General features: G+C 41.9%; 2 protein-coding genes and 3 non-coding genes across 38 annotated transcripts in view; 1 reads left to right on the top strand and 4 right to left on the bottom strand.

Annotated features, from left to right (window-relative positions):
* Positions 1-93: 93 nt before the first annotated feature.
* GNL3 (G protein nucleolar 3) lies at positions 94-7,108 on the bottom strand. The gene is made up of 15 exons (XM_041763838.1): positions 6,958-7,108; positions 6,156-6,214; positions 5,634-5,771; positions 5,404-5,517; positions 4,892-4,975; positions 3,968-4,100; positions 3,033-3,145; positions 2,639-2,762; positions 2,177-2,264; positions 1,476-1,650; positions 1,203-1,345; positions 984-1,120; positions 717-898; positions 383-449; positions 94-275 (listed from the first exon to the last, which is right to left on the bottom strand). Exons 1-15 carry the CDS (start codon positions 6,968-6,970, stop codon positions 193-195), a joined length of 1,653 nt encoding a protein of 550 aa, XP_041619772.1. The 5' UTR covers positions 6,971-7,108; the 3' UTR covers positions 94-192.
* On the bottom strand, positions 1,717-1,793 carry LOC121496381. The gene has a single exon (XR_005989202.1). It is a non-coding gene; the product is annotated as a small nucleolar RNA SNORD69 (small nucleolar RNA).
* Positions 2,872-2,953, bottom strand: LOC121496387. Its single transcript, XR_005989208.1, has one exon. It is a non-coding gene; the product is annotated as a small nucleolar RNA SNORD19B (small nucleolar RNA).
* Positions 3,850-3,926, bottom strand: LOC121496380. The gene has a single exon (XR_005989201.1). It is a non-coding gene; the product is annotated as a small nucleolar RNA SNORD19 (small nucleolar RNA).
* A 95-nt stretch (positions 7,109-7,203) lies between the features above and the next one.
* The window catches only part of PBRM1 (polybromo 1), a 119,866-nt gene continuing 113,889 nt past the window's right edge, over positions 7,204-13,180 (top strand). For 12 of the 34 annotated variants that reach the window (XM_041763832.1, XM_041763826.1, XM_041763831.1 and 9 more), the window contains exons 1-3: positions 7,211-7,342; positions 10,123-10,248; positions 12,083-12,235. In XM_041763832.1, coding sequence (XP_041619766.1) covers positions 10,201-10,248; positions 12,083-12,235 — 201 coding nt within the window. In that variant the 5' untranslated portion in view covers positions 7,211-7,342; positions 10,123-10,200. Of the gene's footprint in view, positions 7,343-7,392; positions 7,696-7,793; positions 7,901-9,670; positions 9,863-10,122; positions 10,249-12,082; positions 12,236-13,180 lie in introns of those variants that run through there. The other 22 variants (XM_041763834.1, XM_041763827.1, XM_041763830.1 and 19 more) reach the window with 18 other exon arrangements.

Raw genomic sequence — 13,180 nt, 5'->3', positions numbered from 1 at the left:
GTATCTCATTTTTTTGCTTCCAAGTAATTATACTTCTATCCGCTCATTGTATAAGTAAGGAGTTGTCTTAAAAATTTACACAGAACATGATATTCACAAAATTTACATTTTACATCACACTGTAACTGGTCCAGTTATAGCTTAGTAGCTCAAAAATGTTTAAAAACCACCTTATAAAAGGGAGAAGTTCTGTTATACATAGTCTGTACTGAAGTCATAAGCATCATCTTCCTCTTCAGCCATTTTATCTGAGATGTAAGGTGATGCTGACCCATCTATATTGGAGGAAATAAAAAGTGAGGTCAAAAAAAAAAAAAAAAACAAACGGCAATTCCACACCATGTTGCTTTGTTAGTAAATCCCTCCACCCAAGATGCCCCACCTGCTTGAGATTCCTCAGGTGGTGCCTCCCAGGCCTCTTCCGCCCCGGACATCTCTGAACTCTTTTCCTGTGGGACAAAGAGAAACAGTACATAATTAGTAGCCCTTACCTGCTCATTAATCCAAGAAATTAAATAACTGGAAAAAAACTCTAAAGGTACACATGATAGGGCAGACAAAATTAAGACTAATGACTTCAAGCCTTAAATACCTAAAACTTGAAGGATTTCTTGTAGTCTGTTATGAACTGTTTACTTTGTCCCTTCAGCCCCTTCCCATTTGTTAAACATTGAAAATTTACTTTAGATTAAGCCACTCACATGCAACATACTTACACTAGCTGCTACTTCAACACCATCCTGGTCGCTGTCGAGGTCATCACAGTCCTCCCCCTCCTCCTGTTTTTTCTCTTTCTGTTTTGGCAGTTCTTCTGGTATGTCCTTTTCCTCTATTATTCCATTTGTCAGACCCGAAGACTGGAAAAGGATGCTACTGGCTAAACGAGGGCCCCTGATGACTAGGGAAGGAACACAGGTCATGTAAACAGAGACCTTTTATTGGCCTCTCAGCCAATGAAGACAGTAAACACAAGACTTGCTTACTGTGTATGCTGTGTGCATTGTTCTTTTCCAGTTCTTCCAGGTTAAGGCCCTGTTTCATGTCTCTCATTATGGCCTCATTTAAATGTGAAGGAGGAGTCCAGGATGTAGGGGGATGACAGTAGTAACCTAAGGAGGCACTAGATTTAAAAACAAGATTTGTAAATAATTAGTTCCTTCATTCCATGTGATCCTCAAAATGCCAACAGAAAAAAGTCTTACCCTGTCCACTCTGACCATATCAGTTTGGCAGCACCTTCTAAATTTGGGCTTCCACCTTTTTGGTGCAGTCCTCTTCTCTGAGCAAGTGATGTAAAAAAGTCCAGAGGATTCTTAAAGTCTGGAACAGTAAATTTCAGTACTACCTTAAAAAAGAAAAACTGACATTATTCATCTGATATAGTATTAAAAAAAAAAAAAACCTTGAAAACCTTCTACTTAAAAATGTTTATGATGAAAGAGATCATGGAGCTCAAGGGAACTGGGTTCTTATACCTGTCGAGCATCAGCCTGGGACAAGATGGCACTAGCAGCCTCCACTGGTTTCAACACTTCAATACTTGCTGGACTTCTCAGAGCAAGTGCACTGGCAGAGTTAACTGGAGACACAATGAAACTTGGGCTGTCTACAACTGTGATTTGTTTGTCCAGGGTGACAACCTGCATGTACCTGGAAAAAGAGGGATAAAAGAGGGATAGTAACCGATGGGAGCACTGGTTTACCTGAAGGATGAAGAACACGAAGCTCAGGGTTGGATTGAACAAACTCAGCACAGTCTGTCAGATCCAGTTTATCATCATTTGCTTCATGTTTTATCTGAAACTCTAACAGTGCTCCTCCCCTTCTAAAGAAAAACACTGTATTTATAACCTCTGAGTTGACCTAGACACATGCTGTTTCCTCTGCCATAAAAATTTCCCTGCCAAATAACTGACTTCGATTCAGTACTGGGTTCAAGCATCCCTTCTTCTGAGGCAGCTTCCCTTCTCTCAATCTATGTGCTTGTCTTTCAAACTAGATGTGAGCTGTTCCACTCTAATCAATTCTTCCCTAAGCCTAGCACTGACTTAACCCTTTCCTTGCACTGACACCTCTAAAGAAAAAATAGAAAATGGTCTTCCTTGAGCTATCCAAAACAAAATAATGTTTACTCGTCTATAATGAAATAGCACAATTATGGAAGAACTCAATTTACCTTGTAAGCCCCATGGATACACCAACATTACATATCCGTTCTTGTTTTAAGCTGTTGATGATGGTGCTTTTCCCCACATTTGGGAAACCTACAAATGGGAAACCCACAGAACAAAAGGCATTATGTACTGGTAACTATAAAATTTCCACTGCCTTATTTTAGGTTTGCCTGATATTTGGAGCAAGATCAGAGTTGGATCTGAGTGTCTTCACTTCAACACTAAGACCAATCTTAGCGTCTTCATTTCTTGCACAAGTAATCAAAGAGCAGGAAAAGATGATTAATTCAAATCTTACAGTGCACAGCACTGGAACAGGCAGGAATTAAAATTTCTGAGCGTGTTTCATTAAACGGGCAAGAATTCAATGTTTGAACAAGCTCTTTATTGAGCACCAACCTCATACACTGTTAACATGAATAAAACCTTACTTAAGACATAAAGCGTGTTAAACTGAAACTCACCAATTACTCCCACCTGAATGGCTTTGCCACAAGTCTCCTGAAAACTTCTAAGAAGCTTCCAAAGGCCTTCTTTTCCAACACAGACTTCACTTCTGAAGGGAGTTCTCTTCCTGACCTTCAAGTGCTAAAATTACAAATAATTAAACTACTTCTAATAACCCACCAGATAAAACCCAAGCAATCTCTCCAGAGCCCAGCTATTAAAATCACCACTCTATTATCTTTCAGATTATCTCTGGATGAAATCAGAGTTGGATCTTATAAATTCTCATTTTTTAATCAAGATTTTGTATGCTCATCATATTTCAGCCATTCAAAATCTGAAAGGAAAAAAAAAAAACAAAAAACAAAATCTGAAAGAACCATACTTTCCACCACTGACTGTAAAGCGTACCTTGATTATCTTGCCCTTGTCCTTCAAATTTGTTGAGGCTCTGAACACCACTGTTGGTAATTCCTTCTTCAAATAACTTAGCCAGCTTTCTAAATTCTCCTTTGGTACCAAATCTAAGAGGGATTAGGAACAAGACACATGCTCCAATTTGGTTATTTTATTGAGATGAATACGAATATTTGATAAACTGGATTTTACTCTGTTTTGTCTCTTCAGTTTTTTAAAAAGAATTTAGATGGAAGATAGGAAGAGAGTAAGCTCCCTATCACACTGCCTATATCTTAACAGTTTGGTATCTACCCTCCTATATTTCTTAAGTTACCCTTTGCATTGCTCACCTTTTCAGAATTAAATCAACCAGTAGATTATGACCCTAACTTAAGAGCAGAGCTGTGAAAAAAAAAAAAAAAAAAAAAAAAAAAAGAGCAGAGCTGTGTTTCCAGAATTTACTCTCAGGTTAACAGCCATGTTTACTGGCCCCAACAGTAACTGCGGATGCCATTTTACATTCTGCTTCAGGAAATCTCTATTCTGGGCTTTCCTGGCCCTGATATTCAAACCAATACTTCCTTAAGCACACTTTATATAAATATTATCATATGTGAACATTATGTGGATGTGGTGAATATGGCAAACTACCATCACTCCGTATGTGAGATTAATGAGTAAGCAGAATAGAGAAGCTTACAGTCTTAAATAAGACAAGATGGCAAAGTAGTAAATAGTAAGAGAAAAGTAGAAACCTGTTAGTCACTTATAGAAAATATCTCAATCCCATTGCCCAGCATTGCTTTTAGTAACAAGACCATAATGCACTGGCTTTATTGAGGTCAGAGTTGGATCTTATCAGTCTTCAATGAAAATCAGACTGCTCACATGTTTTCCTCATACCTCGCTAGTGCATATGGAACATAAAAGGCATCTCTTCTGCTCACCTGATTTATTTAATACAAGTACCAGCTTCTTCTGTCCACTCTGGACAATGGCTTCTTCTGCCTGGGGACACCTGCAACCAAGAGGATCTCTGGCATCCAACACCTCCAGCACAACATCTGAGGCTTCAATCACCTGTCAAAGCAGAAACTATCAAAGAAATATCCCGTGCTCTGGCAACACCCTCCATACACAAGTACAGTGGCATTTTCCACTTAGCAACAGGGTGAACTCAGAGTTAGATCTTTGATCTTCACTTTGGCATTTAGAATGTTCACATGTTCATTTCTTACAGGAAAGTAAAACATAGGTTTGCTTGGCAGCCTATGGACTCCTGACAAAATGGATTTCAAAAGTAGAAATATCTCCATTGTCTGAATATACAACCCTTCCACAGTGAATTATGTAGTGTGATACGCCCTGTGGCCCTGCTGAGAGATGCTGACCAGCAGTCCTGTTCTATTAATGGAGGGAAGTGAGCTTAGGAAAACGGGTATTTAGGATGGGGGTTCTGGGGAACAATTATGCCAAGACACTGCCTTGTCTTCCTTCCCTTAGGTTTCAACAGCACTTTTTCCCCACGCTGCTTGCTCTGACGTATCTTCATCTATTTTAGAAACCACTATCAACATGTTACTTAACACAAAGTACCATTTCTGTCAGTCATGCTTATAGGAAGTGCTCCTGTGCAAAAATTTTAAACTTTAAGAATACTTCCTGCAGCTAAACAGAAAAGGCCCTAAATAGGATAAACCACAATAAACAAAGAATAAAAACTTTTAAAACTAGGATATGCCAACTTGCTGATTCATCTATCTCAAGTGAACTCCACTTCCACATTTATAGGGCTGGTGTTAGAAAAAAAGAATCACTCTAGTCTTTTCAACCTCATTACCATTTTTAGACACTGACCTAGACTAAAATACCTTTTTAAGTTCCTGACAATACAACTTCTTTGGATTCTGTTTGCCTGACTTGGGTTTGTCCTTAGCTTTGCACTGCCCAGATTCCTGCAAGATAAAGACAGGGGAAAAAGGACACCAAGTTAGCACTTCAGCTGTACCTATTTCTCCATTTTCCATGGCTAATTAGGGGCACTGCAAGTGACATTTCTTTAAGTAAAAAAGAGTCAAAATAGTCTTTCTGCCCAAGGCACAGCATCCCCTGCCCTGGGTATGTTTTTACTTCTGTCAGAATTCTCAGTCATAAAGATAATCTTTAAAAAAAAAAAAAAAGTATTTATTCAGACACACACACACACACACACACACACACACGGGGTGGGGGCAGAGACACAGGCAGAGGGAGAAGCAGGCTCCATGCAGAGCCGGACGTGGGACTTGATCCCCGGTCTCCAGGATCACGCCCTAGGCTGCAGGCGGCGCTAAACTGCTGCACCATCGGGGCTGCCCTCAGTCATAAAGATACTTAATCGTACCTCCTTCACAGGTTCCAACTTAGATGGCTTAACACCAGGGTTAGTTTCAAGTTTTCTTTTCTTTTCCTGTTCCTTCTGCCTGTCAAGTTTCTGCTGCTCTTTTAGTTCTTCGAGCTGCATCCAAGCCATAAGAGAAATGAGTGAGCCAAACCAATGTGGTGCTACTTTACTTTCAAAAACCACATACCCACGCATCACTTGTTCAGAGTTTGAGCTATAACATATCTTACTCGCTGTTTCCTTAGCTCAGCTTCCCGAAGAAGAGCCTCTTTAAAAGGAGCACTGTTTGGAACTCCTGGGTCTTTTCTAGGCTTTTTGCGACCCTGCTTTTTTGCCTCCTTCCTCAATTTTCGATGGTGCTCTCGAACCTATTATAATAAAAATTTTTATCCATTTGTAAAATTTACTAGCCAATCTGGCTAAAATTAGTTATGCCTGTAAAATAAGCCAAGAAAATTAAGTTGTAACCATAGAGAAAACAAACATTTATGTACACAACAGCAAAACAGTCACCAGGAGACTCTTTGCAGAGGTTAACACGTTGGTTTATTAGTTTGCAGACTTATCACCAAACTACTGCACTTTCCCACAGCTATACTCCTGATGTCTAAGAACTAGTGCCCATGGAGTGTAATTAACTTCAATTCTATAAGATGAAATCACATTAATCCAAACCTCCTTGTGCCCGAAAGGTGGAGCAGAAATCAGTTCAGCGTTATATTGAACATGGGTGTTCCAAGCACAACACTTACCTTTTTTTGGATTTTATACCTTTTATGGCAGGTCATGCGTTTACTCGCTTTCTTTAACTCTACAAAGAAACCCAGCACAAGAGGATTAGACACAAAGGATCCGTTTGGTTTTTAGCGACCGGGCTCAGGGGTCACGGGCTCAGGGGTCACGTCCCTTTCCCTACTTAGCAATTAACGCTCAAACCTAAAAATCACATGTGGTGGATTACAAACACAGGCCATTCTAAAATCTCAAAGAATCTCTCTCACTCTTTCCGTAACAGACTGAAACCGCACAGCAGAGCAGGAGACCCCCAGATGGCAGCCCCTTCTCGTCCTACGCCACAAATCACAAGTTAGGACCGAGCAGTGGATCTCAGCGGCCCGCCTCAGACCTCAACATGGCCGAAGAGGGAAGAGGCTCGGCCCGCAACCTTGGCTCGGACAGGTTTACTCAGGACAATCTGGCGTGATTTTAATTCCTTAAAACATATCTGACAGAGAGAGAACACGAGCCGGGGGAGGGGCAGACTCCCCGCTTCGCAGGGCGCCCACGCTCGATCCCGGGAAGCCGGGGCCGTGACCTACGCCGAAGGCAGCCACCTGACCCACTGAGCCACCCAGGCGCCCCAGTGACCTTCACTGCTGTCTTCCTTTCGTACAACAGGCCGGCGGCTGACGACGGCCTTCCCCCACTCGCTTCTCCTCCGGACCCGCGCCACGGCCTGCCCGCAGGCTCCCCCGCTCCCTCAGAAGACCGCCCCGACGGTTCGCCGACCATCAGAGACAGTCCCCTCTACACCCGCTCCCCGGCCGTACTCACTCGGTCGCTTCATACTGGGAGCGGGAACGGCGGTCGCAGCGGCGTAACCGGCGGCAGCAGCAGCAACAACGCGCCTCCGCCACGGCCACGTGTGACTCGCAGGCAGCCAAGCCCGAGCGTCACGCACCGACGCTATCGCCGTAAAGCGCGCCGCCGCCCGCTCGCGTGCGCGCGCACGCAGTGTCGTGCGGAGCCGGGTTCGCTTGGCGGCCGCAGGGCTGGTTTTGCGGCGGCACCGGGAGGGGTGAGGGCGGTGAGGGCGGCGGGTGCTGGAGCGACGGCGGCGGCCGCAGCCGGAGGAGCAATAGCAGCAGCCGTGGCGGCCACGGGGCGGGGCGCGGCGGTCGGCGACCGCGGCCGGGGCTGCAGGCGGCGGAGCGGCTGGGTAAGGCCGGGCCCGGGGCGGGCGGGGCCGCTCCCTCTCGGCCGGCTGCCGGGCCTTTGTGTGGGCCCGGGCGGGCGGGAGCAGCGGCGGAGGCCCCGCCCCGGCGTGGGGACGCGCCGGTCGGGCTGGGCGCGCGGGGCGGGGCGCGGCGGCGGGCGTCGGGACGGCCAGGCAGCCTCGCCGCACCTGCCCTGCCGGCCGGACAAAGGCGCGCCGCGGCCCGGAAGCTCCCGCTCGCTCTTTCCCGCCCCGGCGGCCGGCCGAGCCCTCGTCGCCGACAGCCTCCAAGCTGTCAACGTTTCCCTAGTCCCGGTACCAGTGACAGGTCCGGAAAGTCTTTCATTTCTTCACAGGTCAGGGCCTCCTTTTTTTGTTGTTGTTTCTTGACGCAAACTCAACTAGTGTGAAAAAAAAATCTTTTTTTTTTTTTTTTTTTTTTTACCTTCTCTAGATGACTGTGTTCAGACTGTGTATATGAGTGAGACTTGTATTTATACTAGAGGCTAGATACTGAAGTGTCTTCTCTGCAGCGGCACGGAAAATCGAGGTTTTAAAATTGTACGTTTCCTGGTTTTTAATAATTTTCCACCTCTTAAAATTTTCTAGCGAAAGCGTAGTTTTATTGTGATAGAGAAGATATTGGCGATTTAAATAAAGATTGGTAAAATGTGGAAGAAATACTGAAAAAAAAAAGTGGGAAATAGTACAGTATAGCAGGTATAGAAATTACCATTATGGTTATAGAAACATATGTTGGAATAGAAGACATTCTTATTAATTTATATTTAAAAAAATGTAGGGCTCCTCAAAAATGGTTTTTGAGGTGATGTTTTTCCATTCAGAGTAGTATGATTTTGCTTTATTCCTTGTTAACAGATTGCTTGTATTTTAAGATTCAAAGGAAGGAAAGTGTTTTTGAAGAAGCAGTTCCAATTTCAAACAGTAACAAATGTGCGTGTGGATAAATGGAAGGGCGTTGATTGCCTTCTTTGGCTTTGGGTGTACAAAATACCTCAGATTTTGATATTTTACCCCAAACTCCAAGCTCAGTAAATTTGGAATGTCTATATGATGGGCTGTTAACAAGCCTTGAAACATCCTGTGGAAGAATGTTGACTTTTGGAAGAACCCAGAGTTTAAAACAAGTTGCAAAACTATATATATGGTTTAACACTTCGGTTTAAAAAAAAAAAAAAAGGCAACTAAGGCATAGAAAAAATACAGAAAGCCGTGAATGCCAATGTTAAGGTGGTTTTTTTGTTTTTTTCTAGAATTATGTGGGGTTTTCCCTCCCCCCCCCTTTGAATTGTTTTCCAAGGTTCTTGTTCTATGCATGTGTTATAGTATTGAGTATCAGAAATACAGGAGAGAACTTTTAGTACTATCAAAATATACCGTGTGGCTAAAATGAGTATTTTCCCAGTTGCACATTTTAAGGTTATTCCTTAGTGTCCAATGCAGGTTACTGGTTGTCAGACTTTTGCACATGTAGCTGTAATCAGTGCCATTTTAAAATTTATATTTGAGCTCCAGAATGTATTTCCTCTTCATGGGGAGAAAATTGCTGAAGGGTTGCCCACAGTCCTCTTAAACCACACAAGCTTTTTTTAATGTCCCACTTTTAATACCTTTATTAAAAAAGATAAATTGATTGTTCATACTATACCAGATACTATTCTATAAGCCAGAGCTACAAAAATGAATAAAATGTTATTAACTGGTCCCAAGGAGCATTTAATCCTAGAGTTGAAAGGTCTCTGTTGTGCTTTGAAGTTTCAAAGTGATTTCGTGTACATATCACAGTCCCAGTGCTCTAAGGCAGATATATGCACACCTGACTTCTCATTTTAGAAGTGGAGAAACAGCTCTGAGAGGTTGTGACTCAAGCAACATGAAACAGATAACTCGAAGCGGAGTACTTAGGACTCAGAATCCAGTCTTCTGAGCTCAAGTCCTGTTGCCTCTCCCACCTACCTGGCAATACTGACTTTATTGACAAACTTCCAAAATACATTTAAAAATGTGTCCTTTGGATAAGAAAATAATTGAAAATTACCCTTAAGTTGCCTCTTTTTCTTGCTTTATCACAGAAAGTTAACGATTTAAGGAGTTTTGTATATTATGGTCTAAACTAGAATACACACGCACTAACAATTTACAATTTGTTGTCATATGTTTTTCAGTGGGTTATTTATGAAGGTAGTAATTTTGATCACTTGCCAAACTGATCAGAGGCTTTGTTTTTAATCTTTCTAAACCTGTGAGTGTTGTCTTTCTAATGCTGGTAGGACTTTTGGAAAGAAATGTCTTTCTCTGAATTTTTTGTAGGGGGGAGGAGGTTTCCAGACTGTTCACATGAACCATTCTTGGTTTGTTCCAGCTTGCCAACATTTGGTGTCACATGTGAGCCTTCCACATGTGTTCACTCTCCATTCCAGCTCTGTGATTGAACTCTGCTCTTATTGACTAGGGGGCATTTGGGCAGGCATGCTTCATTCCTGGAATTGACAGTCATTCCATGTGAGTAAAGGAATCTCAGTGAGACATCTTTAAGCATATGAAAAGCATTTGTTTTAAAATTAAAAGAAATGTCAGGTACTGTTAGTGCCTGAGCCTTTGCAGCAGTGTGGCACGAGAGAACTGATATGGCTATTTTCTCCAGTTCTCTTATCTTTCTTTAGCAGTTCTACTTGAATGTTTTCTATCTATTCGTAGTCATTTTTACTCCTTCTGACCTTTCTTTTTTATTTCCCCTTTCTCTGCCTGTTCTTCTCTTTCAGTTTTGAATATATTAACACTGAATCAGCACTTCTAAAGCCCTGCCTTCTCCCACTGGCTTCACTTGGCCTTCAGACATAATGAGGAGACTGGCTTTTCGAGGCGCTGGTTGTGCTCTGGTAAAGCTGGTAAATTACTGATCATCTGCACCTTTTCTCTTTTCTGTCCTTCCTTGCCTTTTCCCTTCCACTCTTCTTAAATTTTGTTATCCTTTCCATAAAGATTCCCTCCTCATGTTCACTTGTGTCCTCGTCATAGCTTGTATACTGAGGTTTGGTCCTTAGGTTCTTCATTTTAATGAATTAAGACCAGTTTATCAACCTTTTACAAAAGAAAATCACCAAAACTTGGCTGTCCTTAGCCTAAGCCCTTTGAACCTTTTTAGCCAGTTGTAGCCAATTGCAAACTAACATACTGTGTAACAAACCAAAGCCTAGAGAAAGAAATATAGTTATGGTAGACTGTTTTTAAATGTCATGTGGACCATGCTTCTGAGGAAGAGATAGGAGGCTCCTCTTGTTTCTAAGTTGGTTACCAGAATGTTCTATATGTTGGTTTGTTTTGCTCCTCTCAGTTCCCAGAGCTCCCCAGTTTTTCTCTCCGTAACTACTAGCAACCCATTCTTTCAGCTGCTGCTGTCTTAGTTTACTGAAATTAAATGTTGATGAGTGAAACTGGGATCAGTTTTTTCGTTTAGCTTTAGAGAAGGACCTTTGAAATCACAGTATGCTACTTGGTAGTGTTGTTAAATTATATAAGAATTATAGGACCTCAGGTATATACCCTTTTCCCTCTAGCTGTAGCATATCATTTCAGTGGTTGCATTTTTTTGTATTATAGTCAAATGTATACATTTGTAAAGTTGTGTTTACATTAGTTACTAGACAGCCTACTTGACAGCAAATATATATGTGTTTCTGAAAGGCCAAGTAGGACCTAAAAGTTCACCTCTGAGGTACTATTCCAAATCATCTGCTGAAACTTAAAGCTGTGATTCCAAAATTCTTAGGAATGGAATACCTCATATAACTGAAAAGGAGGTCAGTCTGATTGGCAGAAAAGTTTCAAAGTAGTCTTACTGTTTTGACATAGGTATGGTATGTTACATTAAGTGTTCTCCAGGGGTTTGTCTTGTGGCTTTCTTTCTTTTTTTTTTTTTAATTTTTATTTATTTATGATAGTCACACAGAGAGAGAGAGGCAGAGACACAGGCAGAGGGAGAAGCAGGCTCCATGCACCGGGAGCCCGACGTGGGATTCGATCCCGGGTCTCCAGGATCGCACCCTGGGCCAAAGGCAGGCGCCAAACCGCTGCGCCACCCAGGGATCCCGTCTTGTGGCTTTCTTTAATGAATGGAGAAAATTCATTTTCGGTGGTTAGTTTTAGAGTTGATCTAAAATGTTAAAAGGTTAATTGTCCTCTGTCCCCTGCACTTTGGCACTACTCATTTGCCTCAGGCACTGATTTCTACTTTTTTCCACATCATGGCCCACCTGGAAAATGATCAGAATTGTTAGACACACTGGGGAAAACAGATGAAGCTGCTGACTCCAGAGGTGACTGCCTTGGGGCTTCTGTCCCTGCGGCCTGCCTGGCTGCCTCAGGGGCTGAGGAATCAGTACCTCCACACGGGTGTACCACTACATGTAGGTTTTTAAAGTCTGGTGAGGGGTAAGTTTGGGACCGGGCATTATTGGGTCACTCAAACTTGGTAACATATAAATTGGTTTACTTTTGTTGAATTTGCCCCATCTAAATTGAAAGTGTAGCATTCTGGTAAGTGAAGGGGCTGAAGCAACAAGGTCCAGAACTTCCACTAAAAAAACTGATAGTTAAGTTTCTTTACAACAGGTTAAAATATCCTCCTAAGTGAACCAGAATCTTGGTAGCAAGTGGCTAGCTGAGGGCTTAGTGGCAGGGTCTAAATTTAAGTATAAGAACATGGCTGATTATTTCTTATAGAAGAAGTTGGATTCCATGGGTTCCAAGAGAAGACGAGCTACCTCCCCATCCAGTAGTGTCAGCGGGGACTTTGATGACGGGCACCATTCTGTATCCACACCAGGCCCCAGCAGGAAAAGGAGGAGACTGTCCAATCTTCCAACTGTAGATCCTGTGAGTAACTTGCATCACATAGTTTCTGCCTGCTTTTCCTACTCTTCCTTTAATGATAAGCAGTTAATACACAAGGCCTCACCACTTTTTTCCTCTGGCTTAATATCTTTACTCTTTCTTTTATAGTACGTATTTAGTCGACAGTCTTAACAGTTATAATTTAATATTAAGAAATAATGTTGGGGGGGGGTGAAATAGGTGAATGGGATTAAGAGGTATAAACTTCCAGTTATAAAACTAAGTCACAGAGATGAAAAGTACAACATAAAGAATATAGTCAACAATGTTGTAATAACATTATATGGTGACAGATAGGGACTACACTTACTGTGGTGGGCATTGAACAGTATTAGAGCCATTGAATCACTGTCTTCTACATCTGAAACTAATATAGCATTGTATGTCAGGTATACTGCAATAATACTTTTTTTAAAGATTTCATTTATTTATTTTAGAGATAGTGTGTGAGCAGCGGTAGGGGCCAAGCGGGAGGAAGAAGGAAAGGTAGACTCCACGCTGAACACTTTGATTCCTACATGGGGCTCAGTCCCATGACCATGAGATCATGATTTAAGCCAAAACCAAAAGTTGGACACCCAACCGAATGAGCCATCCAGGTGCCACTCAGTAATACATTTTAAAAATAAAATAAATATTAGGAACTCTCAAAGTACTTTGAATACATTTAGAATAAGAAATTTGCATAAAGTTATTTGTGTTTTGATTAAAAGATGTTTCCTAAAAGTATAATCTGCCAAAGCACTTAATTCTATTTTTTTTAAAGATTTTATTTATTCATGAAGCACTTAATTCTAGTTAAAAATAACCAAATGGGCTTAGGAATTCTACAGATCAGGGAATGGCCAACACCATAATAGAAATATGAACAATTTTTTTTTCTAGTTTTATTGAGATGTAATTGACATAACACTATATAAGTTGAAG

The sequence above is a fragment of the Vulpes lagopus genome, chromosome 7, assembly GCF_018345385.1.
Source record: "Vulpes lagopus strain Blue_001 chromosome 7, ASM1834538v1, whole genome shotgun sequence".
NCBI lineage: Eukaryota > Metazoa > Chordata > Mammalia > Carnivora > Canidae > Vulpes > Vulpes lagopus.
Note: the sequence above shows the minus strand (reverse complement) of the source record. Positions and strands in the feature narration are given on the sequence as shown.